This window comes from Lepidochelys olivacea (genome assembly GCF_965140295.1).
Source record: "Lepidochelys olivacea isolate rLepOli2 genome assembly, chromosome: 7".
Classification (NCBI taxonomy): Eukaryota; Metazoa; Chordata; order Testudines; family Cheloniidae; genus Lepidochelys; species Lepidochelys olivacea.
Window position 1 is genome coordinate 64471518 of NC_140417.1, and position 17976 is coordinate 64489493.

The window sequence follows — 17976 nt, forward strand, 5'->3', positions numbered from 1 at the left end:
ACTGCACAAGGTTGATGCTTACAGGAGGGAAGGAGAGCATGGGCCGTAGCACCACCCTTCTGCCCCAGCCAGTACAGTCGGGCTGGTTCTGGAGGGATAACACACTGCATCGTTTTAAAAGGCTTACCGGAGGCCACTCTTGCCTGCACTTCTGCAGGGACTAAAGATGGCTGGATCTACACTGATGGTATTAGATAGGGTGTCTTAGGGCTGCTTACAAGCATAGTTGGTGTAAAATGACCTGGGGGTACTTATGAATCAGGCCTGTAGACTTCAGTGAAGACTGTAGGATTTGTTCCATGCCTTTATAGGAGCTGTGCTTGCCAATCCAAGGGCAGAAATCAGTTCTGAGTTAATTCTGGGGGGCTTTTTGAGCAAGAAAGCACAGAAAATGTAAAGAAACCTCTGTTTAAATGATCTTTCTTTTCCTTTTCTTTTTTGTTGCGTGGCATTTGGCTATTTTTTGGCTGCCGTCTGGCGTACACAGCGAAAAACCTGTGGGCCAGCATTTACCGTCATGCCACTTTGCATCCAGAGTGAAGATAAGCCATCTCTGGCTATGTCATGTGTAAAAATGCAACTTTATTTGGTGTAACTAGAACACACAGAATCATGTGGATTTAGCAATCAACGATTAAAGGGGAAAAAAAGGAAAGAGCAACACATTTAAAAATTAAAATCTTGGTTCATTCATTCCCCACTGCTCCAGATTTCCTTTGTGATACAGCAGGGAAACTATGTGACTGTCCCTTTAAAAGCCATCATACCAATCAGCAGGTTTAACTGTCAAGCAAGCTGATGTAAGGTTCTTTGAATTACTGAGTGAGGGATATTCTTCCTGCCAGGTCCTGTCCCCTGTAGGCATGGCAGAGAAGTATTATAGGGCAGTCCTTACCTTGGGAATTAGCCTGCAAGACCCCAATGCTGTCATCAAACTGCATAGATTTGATGTTGAGTGACGCCAAGATGCATTCCTTGTCCTGCAGCGAAGCATCATCAATATTATTCTGATTGGCTGACAGGATAACGCACATGTCGCAGAGGTTGATGTTGACAGCCCTTAAATCAGCCCGACTTAATGGCGTACCCTTCGGCATCGTGAAAAAAAAAAAGAGGGTGGAGGAGAGAGAGGGGGGAAAAAGAAAAACAAATTAAAGATTGAGAAGGAGCTTTGGGAAATTATTTAACAAGTATCTTTTTTATGCTCTGACATTAAGCTGGTCTAACTATGTGCCAGGGAATAGGAGATGTGTGCTAATCTAAAGGGTAGTTGGTGCTGATGGCAGCATTTTAGGTTCAGTCTCAATACTCAGTCAAGCTATTACTAACAAACAAGAAATAGGAATAATGCCAGCATTCTGCATCTCATCTGTGACTTGAAATTGTCTTGATTTAAGTCACTGTCATGTGGCAACCTCTGGCTTTCTGAACATAACAAGGGGTGTGTTCTAAATGTCTGTTTATCTAATACCACGTCATACAGGTCTTGGGCAAAAAAATAACAATTTAAACAGGAAAGCCTTGTGTGTCCTACACATTCTAACTGCAATCAAGATGAAGCTATTTTTCTAAAATGCTTACTACCTGGAGCAATACACAAGAAAGGTTAATCCTTTCCAGTATATGTTTTTGGTGCCTCTACCAACAAAACACACTGATATTTAAACTTATGTGATTAAACCCTTTGAAACAGAAACAGGATGTTAAGTAAATGGGCACAATTCATATAATATTTCCTGGAGCTACAATTACCTTCAGAGAATGCAGTATTTAAAATGAAATGTTGTGGTAGTTAGTGGGTTTTTTTTTTTCTTCATAACTAAGGCAACCAAGATACAACACTTAACCTGCTACATATTATACACAAGACAATATTTACTCTGAAACTTAAGATATGGACTATTTAAGGCAAAATATATTATGTTTAGGTACCAGGGGCAGTACTCAGAACCCTGTGCAATAAATAGTGGGTTTATATGTGTGCCGGAGACAGCTCAGTCAGTCAGCTTCCACAGACCCGTACTCACAGACCCTAATGCTGATGGAGACACTAAATATTCCCTTTGTCTGAGTTGTGTCCCTGGGTATCCAGAGCCCAGCCCCAACTTCCTTAAACACTGAGTGACAAGACCCCAACCCCTCACCTCATGTTCATTCACGGCGAACAATCAGGAAGAATGATAGCTGCTGAAAATGAAGCATTTTCAAAAAGAAGATTTTGAATGGAACAAAGGGCAGTTAGGAGCCCCAACTCCATTCAAAATCAATAGGACTTAGGAACCCAACTCCTGTTTGTGCCCTTGAAAATCTCCTCCCAAATCCCTCACCAACATCCCCCAAAGGGAGGTGGTTCTCCAAGGCAGGCTGATCAGCAGCAACCTGCTGCAGATTATAGCCACAGCGTCTTCTAAGAGAACCAAGATGACTGAATTTTAAGCCTGGTGGAAAGCATGGTGCCCTAGTTTGCAGAGCCCAAGGCACAGCCCAGTGCACAACTCCAGGTAGCTTGTAAAGTAAAACCAATTCAATATTTGTGTCTATACTAGTTTCAGGCACAAAGCCAACTATTTGAGCTTTCACACAAGAACATGGGCCTAATGCTGCAGCCCTTTATTCATACCACATACTTCCCCTCCCGCACATACATTGAAAGAACATTATTTAGGTTGCAAAGTCAGGCACTCAAAAGTTAGGAAATGCCAGATTTAAAGTTTTCCTGCAACGTTAATTCTGCCCAAGGTGTGTCCATCCTTCATACTAAATGAGGCAGTGGACCCATAGAAAAAAAGTAGTGTGTAATCACGTAATTGAAAACTGAATCATAAAGCATATGTGCAAGGGAGTCAAATTTGAGCCTTTTGATCTAAGGATCAAAACCTTACAATATCTCCTTATTTTATTAACAAAAATAACATTTCACATTGGATAGGTCTGTAGCAACAGCTGGATTCTGCTCTCTCACACATCATCAAGAATATTATCATCTAAGTTCTGATTGCTGAATCTTTATTACTGGTAAGAGGCTTGACTTTCAGATGTCAGGCTGAATTTGCAGGGCTGGCAAAAAAATCTTTCACGGGAAAAATTTGATCTTGAAGCCATTTGTGAGGCACTAAATACAGAACTATGCCATGTCACTGTACAGCAATTGCAGAACAGAAACAAAGATTAACAACAAATCTTAGCTTTGGAGTAACCACGAACTGCAGCATATATTGGACAAAGCTGCCCTTCCATTCAATAAATGCTGTCATCCCTGCACACATTAGGCTAAATTTATCACTGGTCTCTCTGAGCTTCTGGGCTTTGCATTTTTGTTAGTTAAAAAGAATGCTAAGAAATGCTAAACTTCTATTCTACTTTTCTATTCTGGTAAGTAAGGATTAAAGAATTCCAAAAGCTGAAACAATAGAACAGCCAAGCTTGCTTTACTGAACTTTTGTAAAGCACAGAGCATCACTTCTGCTATCTGACCAAGGGCCTGAGCCTCCACTGCTTGTACTTTGTGAAGTAAATTACACCCATGGGTATAAAGCCATACCAAACTGGAATCAATCATTCACTTACACTGGAGGTAGCATTCTGCACTCACTGCACAAGTGTGAATGATGATATGAGAGAGTGGAGAATCAGACCCTTTGAATTTTGGACTCAGAGGATGAAATCTTGACACCACTGAAGTCAATGGCTGTTTTGCTATTATTATTATTAAAGGGACCAGGATTTCACCCACTGTGTTTAGTAAATGCTTACAACCAAACTGTGAACCCTTTTAAAAGGAAGGGCTCTTAATGAAAATGCTATGATCATTCTCTTATATACAAGAGAGCTAGCAGGCCAGCATGTATCAAGCGTTTACAGTTATAGATAGACATACAAATAATAAAAATTGTTTTCAAAGGTTTTTCAGGCATAAATAATGTCATAAGTAAGTACTGTCATTCTGTCAGAAAAATCACAACATCAGAACAGGCTACACGCAGGGCACTAGAGTGAATGTTCAATAGATAACGCAGCTAATACATTTGATAGCAGCTGAAATTCATCCTTGACAAGGGACTGAACACTGCTGCAAATTTCTTCTAATAAGGTCTCTCAGGGCTCAGTTTTCATAGATATAGTAAAGGGGAAGGGCTAAGTCCTGAGGCCTATAAACAGACAAAAGTAAAAGCCTATGATTAAAGTCAATATGAATCTGTCCAGTTGGTGACTTTCAGTAAAAAAAAAAAAAAAAAAGTATGAATATTTTGGCTTTGGACTTACAGGCAAGATTGAAACCTTGGGGAAGTTATGCAGCGTCTCCCATTCCCTTTTCAGATATTCAAGTGAACCCACAAACACAATGTGCTTGAGTTCATGGTAGTGAAAGTTGCTGGCTCGTAATGGCATCACTAGATTTCTTACTCCAATCAATGCAGACTTAGCATCCCCAAATATGCAAACGACCACATGACCACTTAAAACTGTCATCGCTGCTTCACTCCGGGTCTGGAAGAAAAACAATAAGGGAAGGGGGAGATAAAGCAAAAAGAAGCATAAATCATAAACTGAATTCGAAAGCAAAAAAAAATGTACTTTCATTCATGTACAGTGAAGCAGGATGACATTAGTAATTCAATATTATATTTATTATTTATTTAGCGTGGAGTGTGGTCAGTGCTGTATAGACAGAGGGAGACATGGTCCTTGCCACCAGAAGCTTGCAGTTCAGAGGCAGAGGCCTGGTCTACACTTGAAAATTAGGTTGGTTTAACTACATCGGTCAAAGATGTACTATGCCAATGTAAACTATGCCACACCCCTGAGCGGCATAGTTAAGCTTACCTAAGTCCCCATGTAAAAAGCACTAGGTCAATGGAAGAATTCTTCCATCAACCTAGCTACTGCCGCTCACAGAAGTGGATTACCTACGCCAACGAGAGAACCTCTCCAATTGGCATAGACAGTGCTTACACTACAGCTATGCTGCTGTAGCATTTTAAGGGTAGACAAGCCCAGACAGTATAATGCAGACATATATGACCAAATTCTGGGCAAATACGTTGGTATAAACCTGTAACACTCTACTACTTGGAGTCACTCAGGATTTACTCTGGATTTAACTGAGGGCTGAATTTCCCCCATCATGCATTTGATGATGGATTTATTTCAAAGAGTTCAGGGCACTACACTGTATGGTGAACTAGTGATTAAAAACTAAGAGAAAAGGCAGACGGGGGAGGGGGAGATGAGGGAGGTTCTAACCTAATGAGAAGCATGGAAGAATGTATCTTTCTGCGACTCTCATTTTGGTGCAAAGGGACTTGTTCGGGATACAGATGGCTTAACTTTGGTATTCAAATCTGCACTGCTTTAGCACAGCAAAGCTTTATGTTCCAGTACGAGGAGTAAAAAGAATAGTTGTGAATTGTAAAATACAACTAGTTAAGAAGCAAAAAGTGGTCTACCTGAAAAAGAATAAAGTGACGATGTTCGGGATAATGTGTCCCCAACTGTAGAATGAGGGTATAAATGGAGGGAGTGTGGGAAACAAACCACAACTCAAACACAAAAAGAAAAGGAGTACTTGTGGCACCTTAGAGACTAACCAATTTATTTGAGCATAAGCTTTCGTGAGCTACAGCTCACTTCATCGGCTGCATACTGTGGAAACTGCAGAAGACAGGTTTTCTCACCCTCCGCACCCCCCCCAAACAAACTCACTCTCCTGCTGGTAATAGCCCATCCAAAGTGATCACTCTCCTTACAATGTGCTTGATAATCAAGGTGGGCCATTTCCAGCACAAATCCAGGTTTTCTCACCCCCCCATTTTTTCCTGAAAACCACACACACCAACTCACTCTCCTGCTGGTAATAGTTCATCCAAAGTGACCACTCTCCCTACAATGTGCATGATTTTCATACACATTGTAAGGAGAGTGGTCACTTTGGATAAGCTATTACCAGCAGGAGAGTGAGTTTGTGTGTGTGGTTTTTGGAAAAAAGGTGGGGGGGTGAGAAAACCTGGATTTGTGCTGGAAATGGCCCACCTTGATTATCATACACATTGTAAAGAGAGTGGTCACTTTGGATGGGCTATTACCAGCAGGAGAGTGAGTTGGGGTGGGGGGGAAGAGAAAACCTGGATTTGTGCTGGAAATGGCCCAACTTGATTATCATATACATTGTAAGGAGAGTGATCACTTTAGATAAGCTATTACCAGCAGGAGAGTAGGGTGGGAGGAGGTATTGTTTCATGGTCTCTGTGTATATAATGTCTTCTGCAGTTTCCACAGTATGCATCCGATGAAGTGAGCTGTAGCTCACGAAAGCTTATGCTCAAATAAATTGGTTAGTCTCTAAGGTGCCACAAGTACTCCTTTTCTTTTTGCGAATACAGACTAACACGGCTGTTACTCTGGAACTCAAACACAATAAGGTCTGGAGGCTAAAGGTCTGAGTCTCCTCTCTCATTGGTTATACTTACATCACTCTGACTCCACTGACTTTAATGTAGTAACTCCTGACGGACACCGGTGTGAGAGCAGGATCAGATGCCCCTAGATGTGGGGAAACACTTCCAACAACTCTGGCTACAAAAGCATATAGAAAAGGATTCTATATGTCCACACCCAGAGTTTTCGGTTTGCTTCCAAAGCTTATAGCTGGCATAAGTAAAATATTCTCTGGTCCGGAGTGTTTTTCTTGGACTGCCAGGACTGGTTCTAAAGCTTCTGTAGCAAAATGAGAATGTCAAAACCCAGAATGCTTTTCCAGCTCACTGCCATTTCATAGCAGTGTTGGTGGGTCTGAGCTAAGGGAATTTTCAGCCTTTTACACATCCTTTTACCCAGCAATGTAAGGAGCCTTCGTGTAAATGAGACTCAGGCCACAAATGTTTTGAGCTGTTCTTGTAGATTTATAGATTTTTTGTGTGTGTGTAAATGTTTTAAGACTGTAGTCCAGGATCTGAGACTGTGACTGAGCCGTGCTTGGTGCAGCTCACGGGAGGACTCAAAGACCTCGCCTATGTCCTTGGACAAGCTGCCACCAGCACCATCCGTAGTGTAAATTGGAGAAACCTCTGTGCTGTTTTAGTTTACCAAAACCGGATACCAGATTTACCTAAATTACCGGATACCAAAAGCCCCAGAGGGTTCTTCTGGAAGTGAGAAATAGTCATGATGCAAGAACTTGACTAATGGTGACTTTTCATTGACAAGAGCAGCTGAGGGGATGAAAGGAAGAATCCAAAGAAGTACATCTAAATGGTGTTCAGAATTATCTGCTTATCTCAATGACAGTGGTTAAATTTGTGCTGTAATCCCAGTCAGTTTTGAAGGCAGCTCACACACTGAGATGAACATTAAGTAAAGTCATTAGTTGATGATGACTTTTACATCTGGATCCAGTCTTGGTGCTGTTGCATTCCACTAATGGAAATCATCCTATGTGCATCAAAATTATGATGCCAGTGAGGTGGATATTCAACAAAACTTAGCTACGGGTTTTGAAGAATCGATGAATAAAACAGAGAACAGGGTGAAGAATCGATGAATAAAAACATTTAATGGAGTATTGGCCAGTCAATGGTTATTAGCCAAGATGGTCAGGGATGCAACCCCATGCTCTGGGTGTCCTTAAACCTCTGACTGTCAGAAGCTGGGACTGGACAACAGGGGATGGATCACTCAAACTGTTCTGGTGTGTTCTGTTTTTTCCCTCTGAAGCCTCCGATACTGTCCACTGTCGGAAGATAGGATGGACTAGATAGACCATGAATCTGACTCAGTATGGTTGTTCTTATGTTCAAAGTAGCACATTTATTGAAGCCAGCACATAGTAATTTTTTATTTTTGTTAACCTACAGAGTAAAGGTTTTCACTAAGCTGTGGCTCTCTGCTGTTTATTCTTTTCACAGACTACATGGAATGCAAATGTCGAATATGCTGCAGAGGAACTCCCTATGGAGCAGTTTTGGCCAAAAGGTTTCTCGTCAGTTTAAAAAAAAACCATTTTCTGCTTTCAGTTACACTGCTGCAACTCCATTAATTTTCATGTAACTGAGAGCAGAATGGAGCTTTCACATTAAAAATATTGAAGGATTTGATCCTGCAAGATGCTGAGCACCTTGGCTTTGATACTGCAAAACATTTAAGCATGCACTTAACTTGAAGAACATGAGTAGTCCCATGCATGTGCTTAAGTGCTTTGCCGAATCAGGCCCTTACAAGACTGAACCCAAACCATGGTTCTTGTCTGAAAGGTAAGTATGTAAAAATGGCACCTTTCCACTTGACAAACCTAATCCCTATGTAGATTCAAAGTCCTGTCTGCTTTCTTGAGGGACACACTGCCTTATACTGCTGTCAGCCCTGCATAGCCAACACAGCTCTGGGGCAGAGAAGTGAGTTCTTTTCTGGTTCAGGCATCATCTGCACAATTGTTTAAACAACTTCCAATTATAGGACACTCAAAACAACCCCATCTTCTTCAGATTATGCCCTCACTTGCACTCATGCAGTAAGGTTGCACTGATGTGCGTATAGACATAATTTGTGGCAGGTGTAAGTGAGGGCAGCCTTTTGCTCGCAGGATCTTTACCACTGGTGATGATGCAAGGAACAAGAAATAACTCAGCCAAACTTGTAGATCCTAGGTTGAGTTTACCAAGCAGACAGTTAAGAGGAAAAAACCCCACATCTATTTACTTGCAAGAGGAGAAAAATTGATATGGCGTCGAGAAGAGATAATAAATGAGGAAACCCCACAATGCCATTTTATAGAAACACTTTTCACAGTAGAAGAACATGTTAAGGTCATTCCTGACTGACCTGTTAAAAATATTTAAAATATTACAGCTGATCTCTGTCTCCCTCTGTTATAAAGCAATGTATAGTGATCCCTCTCTGTTATGAAGTAATGGACAGTAAGGTTGCCTCCTCATGGCCTACTGAACACCCTGGAATGAATATTAATTTTAAATGTTCAGACCAAACTCTGGCTAACAATTTAGTCACTGGAATTGACTAGTTTATTGATTGTTTAAATGCCAAGATTGCAGTTCCAAACAATGTCACGGTTATTATAGCCCCGGAGGAGCATGGGAAACAACCTTTTACGCCCCGATCGTTAGAATAAACCAGGGCTGTCACCATTATTGGTTACACCATGCAATAGCATAGGGAAAACGAAGACAGAGATCTCAAGAAAAGCTTTATAAACTGCGACAAAGTGAAGATCCACCAGGGAGCTCATTTCATAGATCATCAGTTTTGTGTTTGAGATCTGGAGTGAGTTACTTGTTACTCTTAGGTATGAGTACATGAACACAAACAGCACAAACTTTCACTGAATGTAACAGATTGTGATAGGCCTTCTAATTATTTTTAATTACTTGAGTCAGTTTGATGGCCCTCCCACTTTAACAAATGAAATGAATACACACTAGACCCAAATCACTACGGTAGAGGCATAGAATAGCAGTACCATTTACTCAAGCTTGTTTGAGTGCTTTAACATGTTGAGAACCAAGCAATAAATTTAAATAGGGCAAAATTCTCATTGACTAATAAGGAATAACGCATTAGCATCTTGTTTCAAAGAGATGAATGGTACATGGTGAATGTTCACCATAGCTCTGATCCTACAAAGATCTGAAGTACATGTATAATTTTAAGCTTCTGAGTAGTCCCATTAACCCATATGAAAATGTAGTCTCAGGATTTGGGGCCAATTTTCAGTGAAGTGTTATAGGCTTGTATACCCACCAGGGTTTGCCAGAATGATGGCTCAAAATCCATCCATATTGCATTTCTGATTTCAGTACAATGGTTTTTAAAACGATATAGATAACTATGGTAACCCATTAAACATCTGACATTCCTATTGTCTAAATGGGCTCTCTTTGGATAGAACTTTGTTGGACATTCTTTTAAAGCACCCACCAAAATGACCTTTTCAATGTCCTTTCCTGGACACCAATGAAACATCCCCGTGGAGTCATATTTTTTCACACTGGCATCCATGTTGTCAATCTGCTCATTGCCGGGAATTAACAAGGGGTCATGCCTGGGGGAAAAAAAAAACAAGTCACAGATAATGTAAATAGAAAACGTTATGAATTATGGATGGGAAAATATCCCAAGAGCTATATCCAAACAGGGATAAAAGTCAAAAATGAAATTTATTTACATTTAAACAGATGTTTTCAACACACCTGCCTTAGGGAAAAAAAGCTAATAATATAAGAAAAAAAGTTTTTAAACGTTGGGTTGGGACCTGGAAGATTTTCAGTAAGCTTTTCAGTTGATTTTAAAAAGGTCTGTCACATTCATGTCCATAAATATTCTTTCTTCCCATTCCCATCCCTCCAAAAAATAATATCAAAAGAGTTGCTATTAGCATCTGCAATGAAATAGAAGGGATCGGAATAGAGCCCCATGCTGACTGACTGGCAGAAGTATGGAAAGCCAATTACTTGCTTTTACCACATACAACTTCTGACGTGATGCTCTTCACAGTAAAAGCTTTAACAGGCTGCACTTTAAATATTTTAGCAATTTGCCCAATCATATTTTGCTTTCCCAAACTGAAGCCCTTTAAAGATTCAGCAGTATGTCATTTTAGAGTAGACTGACTAACAAATGCCCACATCTGGAATACATGATTTTAATACTAAACAACAGTGTCCATTTTCTGTGACAACTGTATCTGTGGTAACCTTCTAAGTGTTTCTGCAGCAGGATTTTAAAATCCAGGGCTTCTCAAAGGAGACACAAATAAGAGACATTTTAATTAACTGCCCTCTGACAAATATAATTGTGTATGCACTTGCATACTCAAATATACACAAACACACACTTCATTAATTTATTTGCTGAAAAACAATTATTGAGGGACGAGGGTAAGTGAGCTAGCAAAGACACAACAAGATGCTAAATAAAAGAAGTCTTAGTCATAGCATGATATGGCATCATTAGAATCAGTATAGCCACTACAAGATGCAGGGGGAACTGAACATAAAACCAAACAGGGGACAGAGTTTTGTCTGACAAAGCCCCCACATTCCACACAATTTTGCACAGAACTTTGTGTCATGAAGCTCCAGGAATGAGTTTTCATTTCACAGAGGAATAAATTTGTAATGTGAAAAAAGACACCTACTCAAAGGCATGATATTCAAATGTAGTTGTCCAAGCTGTGCCCTTCAGGAAAAAAAAAGGTGGGGCTTGCATATTTGTTGTACACACAAAGCCTGCACTGACATGCCAAGGAAATGAGCTAAATGTGCTCAGAAATATTGTTCCATGCACATGACTGCGTGTTTTGTGCAGGACACGGATACACACACATTATTATTATTTGGCAGCTTCTACATAGGAGACCATATTTGAAAATTTAACCCAGTTTTTAATTTCTTTGAACCAACAGAATACAGTAAGGCTCTGCCTCTAGAATAGTCTATACTGGCAAAATTCTGCCTCTGCATATGCACAGGTTAACTCTCCCTGAATTGCACAATCAGCATAATGTGATACTATGCTAAACATGCTCACAAATAGGTGCCTGAAGATGGCTTCTATAAAACTTGCCCACTTTGGCAGCTATCAGTCCAACATAACAGGGATAACACATAATGCTTACAGTGCCTGATCATGCTCCCTCTGAAGTCCATTGCAATATTCCTATTCACTTCACAGGCACAAACCCACAGAGTGTGTGAGCGGGACTGAAGAATCTATTCATTTGGTTACCCCATTTAAAACAAAGTACTTCCATGCTCTCTCCCAAGGAGGGAAGTAGTTTAACATGTGACAAATACACGTGTAGTTAGTGAACCTCTCCTGAAAAATTATTAATCACGTGTATGGTTTTGTACTCAGCACCGTAATATCTGAGGAGTGCTTTCCATGTTAATCAAATTGGCAGCAGGGATGTCCCTACTGATCTTTATGGATACTGGCTCTGCTCCCTTTCAGGTTATAGAAAGCTCTGCTTCGGGTAGGGTCTCACTCTTGGGATAGGGGAGAGAGGAGGAATGTGGGATTAGAAAAGGGTGGTTGATGCTGAGAGTGCCATTCTTATTATGGCATAAAAGCTGTATCAAGTAGGAATGTTGTGCAGAATTTCCTAAAGGTGGTCAGACTGTGGATTCATCTAATCTCTTCTGGAAGTTTGTACCACAGCTAGAGCCCTTCAATTGATGGTGCTTTGTCCCCAGCCATCTTGCACCTCATTCCAGGCTTTGTAATCTGCATTTTGTCCAAGAGGAGCACAACAATCCTGAGATTTTGTAGATGGAAATACTAAATATATTGAAAGCCCCAGCACTTGTGCAATTGGTAAGAGGGTGAGTGGGGTGAATACCAACCCAGGGAGCACCCTGCTTGGCAAAGAATTTTTTAATACCTGACATTTGGTTCCACTGGGTCCTTTGCAAAGGCAAAGGATTGGGTCTTCAGAGGTATTTTTATGAATTCCAATGATAAGTCATCTCTATTGCAGAGGGTTTAACAGTGTCCATAGTGGGAAAGATGTTATCATCGGTTAGGAAATCTCCAAAGCCTTTCTTCACATTCATTGTGGAATTTTAACAAGTGATTCCCCATGAGCCCTTTCTAGCACATCACTGACCTGAAAGCAGAAGTCACTAATCCAATCTCCTTCTAGCCCCCACTTAATATGGTTTCTTTCAAATAATTAGGTACATTAATGATGTGATGTATAAATTTCCCTTCATACTCACTAAGAAACAAGAGTAAAATGGTTGCTAAAAATTACTCCATTTTATTTTCCAATTAATTTTTCTTGTTTGCTTTCAGGTCTGGGGCGAGATAGCCCTCTTCAGCTTTTATTCAACATTTGTAGGTCTGTCCCTGCCTCATTCGCAGCAATGCCCGAAGTCAGGAGGAATCCTTTAATAAAATCAGGTGACTGCATGATAAAAGTTTGTTCTGTGGTTTAACTGTTTTCAGCCTTGATTCAGTAAACCACTTAAGCAGGTGCTTTCAGTTCAGTGCTTACTTAAGTGCTTTGCTGAGCTAGGGCCTTGCCTCATACAAGAGCATCCATGTGAGTTGGTGATAGAAACTTACGACTAGAGCTTAATGAATTACTCATAATAAATAATTTAATTGAGGAATGTAGCCCTTTTTTCTGTTTGTGAATTATGTGCGAACAGAGTTGGATTTTAATGGATTTATCTGTTATTGATAATTGTTTGATTAAAACCTTATGTAAATATATAATTCAGCAAATAGGCTGTTGACTTAGAATAGGTCTTTTGCTATTTGTGGTGTCTAACTGGGCAATTAAGGCATGTGGTTTTGTTTTTGCTCTCTGATTGGGTATTACACCATTATTTATTGTTCGTATTACTGTAGCACTTAGGGGGCCCTAGCCGTGGTGAAGGACCCCTTCCTTGTAATCAGATACAGCCCTCTCCCTAAACAAGGAGCTGCTTCTAATATTCAAATTGCTCTAAAAGCCATGTGCATAGTGAAATTGTCTTGAAAACTAGTAATCCACAACAGGGGAAAGAACACCCATTGAGATGAATGGGTCAGTTCACAACTCGCAGACTGATTGTGTCAGGTTGAATTAATCTTCACAGGGTGTTCTGATTCATTTGAGAACAACCCATGGAGACAAATGAACCACTTAATTCCTTTGCAAATCTCTCATGATGTGGAAGGTTGTGCAGAGCTCCTTCCCCTACCCTAGCCCCTGAAATGGAGTAAGGAGCCTCCCTCCCATACTGAGGGCCTGGAGGAGTTAGGAGAAAGGAAAAGCTAGTAGTTGAGTGTCAGTGAGGTGTTCCCAGGAAGCCTCCACGTGCCCCTCCATAGGTGCCCCTTGACTACAACCACCTCCTCAAAAAACAAGGGAAATTCGTAACCCAAAAACTTGGTTACTGCAGAGCTGAAGTTGACCACCAGTTCCTGCTTCCAGAACATCAAATGCACCTATTCTCAGACCTCTTAAAACCAGGATATATAGAGTTAAAGTATATACCAGCATCATCCCGCAACCTTAACTCTCCTCTCTTTGAATGATATCCCAGCCCACCTGTGACAAACACTGTAGCATTCTATCCTTCCAGATGATATGGGATAGTGCAGGGACACAGCATGTGATTACAATAGGAGAACCCGTCACACTGTGTTCTATGGCAAAAATTGCATTTAGGGCATACTTCACCTGGCTATACCTGGCCTGTATTCAACCACTTCACCTACTATGTACAAATCAATCCAGAGCTGCTAGATATTACCACTTTATGGCCTTTGTCCTAAGGATTCTCTCAGGAACATCAGCTGCACTTCCTCTGATCTCCAGTGCACTATCATGATTGCTATCAGACTGCTACAAATCCCCACGTCAAGAACAGACCGTCATGCTCCTTCATGTGCACAACTCTCATAATTCAGCCCAGCCACAAGGGGTCCATGACTTCTGGGTGCACCTGTACCTCTCCTCATCTGGTGATGTGAACTGTGGTGACCAGCTCCTAGTAATCCTTTCACCAGGTCAATACTGCTACCCCTAACACAGTGAAGGGCAATTGGAACTCATGCAGACAAATGAATGAATATGATTCTGTGGCCCACAACCTGTCATATAAAATGGCCCATTTACTCAGCCATTCCTCATGTCTGCTTTATTTTAGGGCTGTCCTGGCTGAAACATACTTACAGTATATCTCCTGTAGATCTTGCCAGCTCCATGGGGCAGAGTTAGGGTTGTGGGGTGGGGCTGGTGTGCATCTTAACTTGCTGTTTTCTGGTTTTCACTGGTTTAAGTACAAGTACATTCAATATTCTGAGAGGTATAAGGCAATTCTGGTCAACCTTAACTCTGTGTTAATGAAGCTTTTGGTCAGTTTATAATTCTGTAACTACAAATGCACTTATTTACACCGTGCTCAGTACTTTGTTTCTCTAATTTAACCTTTTCAAGCTGTGATAATGAGAGGCCCAATAGGAAAAATAATGACAGGATATAATAAATGGAGAGTAATTGTCTTAAAGTCTAATATTACCATTTATTAACAAATGGCTAACATATGCCAGCCAATACCATTGTACAACTCTCATGGGACTTGTATGTGATCATCAGAGAACAGAAATTGGCAGAAAGTAAAAGTTACCTTGGTAAACTCTAACAACAATGGCTTCCGATATACCTACTATTTGGAAATCTGTATCGAACTGTGTGTACTGCCATTTTCTTGTCTCTTATAATTTGTCTCTTTGTCCTAAATAAAGCATTCTCTGAAGATGTATATAGTAGTTCAAGAATTGTTTAGAACTCAGGTCGAACTCTGCCCTTGTACATGATCACATGCATTTAAGGATAGAATAGGGTTCCAACTATTTAGATATATGGACTAATTTTTCTTTGGACCATGACAACTTTATGAAATAGTGTATTAATAAAATACTACTACTATTTCTTTGGATGTATACAGCTCCTTTAAGCTGGGGATCTCATCCTGCTTTACAAATATTAATTAATTAAGACATTTTACAGACAGACTCACAGAAGCTGAGATTTTCAATACTACTTGCGGCGTTTGAATACCCAATTCCCATTACAATCCACATTACAAAAACAGTGCAATCGTTGTTCTTAGCTACTAGGTCAAACATTGAGTGTTCTTGGAGACTTCCATCCTGTCACCCTTAAACATGACTGTGTCAAGGTAAGCTTGGAGTCACAAAATAGGATTAGTGTGGAGAACCTTGCATGAGTGCTGTGGCCATTGCGCTGTCCAAGTCTGTGAAGTCAGCAGCTTACAAAGGCACTAACAAATTCCCATTACCTGGGGGAGAAAATCATCTATCAATTTAAAAGGGTCTGTTTTAAACTGGATGTCCAAAGAATTTGGCCTTTTAATGCCAGCAATGACCAAAGAGATTTGATCAGTCCTGCAATGAGAATACAGGCACCTACAGTACACGTGTTAGAAAAGCAACCAAGTCAAGTTTCTCACATCTATATTCTCCAGTTTATAAATAGCTTCTCTAGTTCTTATGGCAAAAATTATGTGTGCATGACTTAAAATGAAGAATAAACACAGTCTTTTCAAGGTTTTGCGGAGCATATAATGCAACTTATCATCAATTAAACTTGGGAATGACACTAAATGCCATGCTACAGCAGCAAACCAAAAAAGCCTGCCTTGAAGACAACAGCCTAAAGCAAAACCACAAATCCCTTTTCCAGCAAACCTGCTGCGAGGGAGCCAGCATTATATTTTAAAGAGCACTGTTATCGTTGTAGACATTTATAACCACTCCAAACATATTCAGTTGGTGTTTTCAACGTTGGAACAAATGTGGAAATGGAATAAAAATAATTTTAAAAAAGAAAAAGAAGGCTGAAAATTGCTGTCTCTTTAATTAACATTAGTATTTCCTTGGATTTCCTCACCTTCATGTCAAACCTCTTGCTATCTGTCATATGCTTCTTTATAGCAGGGCTATATACTCCCATGGATCCATGCTGGATCTCCCACAGCAGCCAAGCAGAGGGAATAAGGGCAATATACACCCTATGGTGGCCATCACAGCGCTTGAGAGTGAAACTGTGCTGTGTAAATCTTTGCCTCCTTTTTGTTCTCACCTAGAGAACAATCCTACCCATACTGAATCAATGGCAAAACTCCCCAAACAGCAGTAGACCTTTTAGCCTCAGTAGGCATGCTTAAGTCTGGAAATACACCTTTCCCTGGGTACCCTGTATTTTGGTAAGATGACATGAATGGCAGTCCCCCCTAGAGACTGAAAGGTTTGGAAATCACTTTGTGCCCTTTGCCAGTGGTTTTCAGTCTTCATACATGAATGTCCTTTTTTTCTTTTAAAGGGAGAAGGGAAGGGTTTGCGAAGGATAAGATGCCAACTAAAGATGCACTGCAAAATGTCTCTTGCCTTTCAAATATCTTTTACAACCACCCTTACAAATGGTGGCAATTAACATGCTGTTAGTGTTAGATGTATGCAGCCAGTGCAGGTGCTAATAATTGAAAAAGCATTTAGAGCTTTTACACCCAGGTTGAATATTTCATGATGTGCTGCATGTTTCACTATTTACTCAGTGGGCCTCTGTCACTTCAATCTTCCCTGACTGCTTTGACTGGTGCTATAAAGCTCTACCAAGATAGAGTGACGGCTTGTCACAGGCAAACTCCACTGACTTCTGCAGCTCGCTGGGACTAGCTGTGAAGGTTGTCACACCGCTCTGGTGGAATTCAGCAAATGTTTTGTGACTAATACACCCAACATTTGTCGGCTACCATTAGCCATTCCCTATGACCCTCTGCAGTCTGTGTGGATGGCATTAAGTTGTAATGAGAATTTGTTGCCAATGTGTGTGTTACACTAATGACACTCTTTAACTTGTGAAAGAAAAGGTCGGCTAATCAGCAATGAAATTTCTACAGATTTACTGCACAGATGAAAGAAGCTTTATAGGGAAAAAATGGCACAGTAACAGAAAGAAAACCTATATTTTCAATGAATCTCTTTCTTGTCATACTCAAAATCATTGCTAATGGAGTCTAAAGTCCCACTCTTCTTGCACTATCCTCCTGAAACTACTATGGCCAGAACTTAACTAATACAGCCAGTGGTAGCCAATGTCTTGTTATCGCCTTTGGACAAGTAGTTGATCATGTAATATATGTTCTGGCTGAGGTTTACTTCTGGGAGCTAGTAAGAATTTCCTCCATCTCCATTTAAAATATTGATAGCATCTTTGTTGCCTAATGTCACAATATTCTACTTTAAGAAGCCTTTCCAAAGGGTTAATTTATCATGACTACTAAGGAACCTGGTGTAAACGTAGATTATCTTCTTTTAGGAATCTGCTGAGTAAACATATTTTCCAATTGGAACACCTTGGGTATGTCAAGAGCTGCTCAAAGTATACTCCTCAAATTCCCACACAGAAGAGTTCTGAAATGGTCACTTGTTCTCATTCTTGCATATAAG

General features: G+C 40.4%; 1 protein-coding gene across 7 annotated transcripts in view; it reads right to left on the reverse strand.

Annotated features, from left to right (window-relative positions):
• KCNMA1 (potassium calcium-activated channel subfamily M alpha 1) overlaps window positions 1–17976 on the reverse strand; it is an 841792-nt gene that overhangs the window by 64064 nt on the left and 759752 nt on the right. For all 7 annotated transcript variants that reach the window (XM_084634497.1, XM_084634500.1, XM_084634499.1 and 4 more), the window contains 3 exons: window positions 9928–10051; window positions 4264–4488; window positions 896–1088 (listed from right to left, as the gene is read on the reverse strand). In XM_084634497.1, the coding sequence (XP_084490623.1) occupies window positions 896–1088; window positions 4264–4488; window positions 9928–10051 (542 nt within the window). The remainder of the gene's footprint in view (window positions 1–895; window positions 1089–4263; window positions 4489–9927; window positions 10052–17976) is intronic.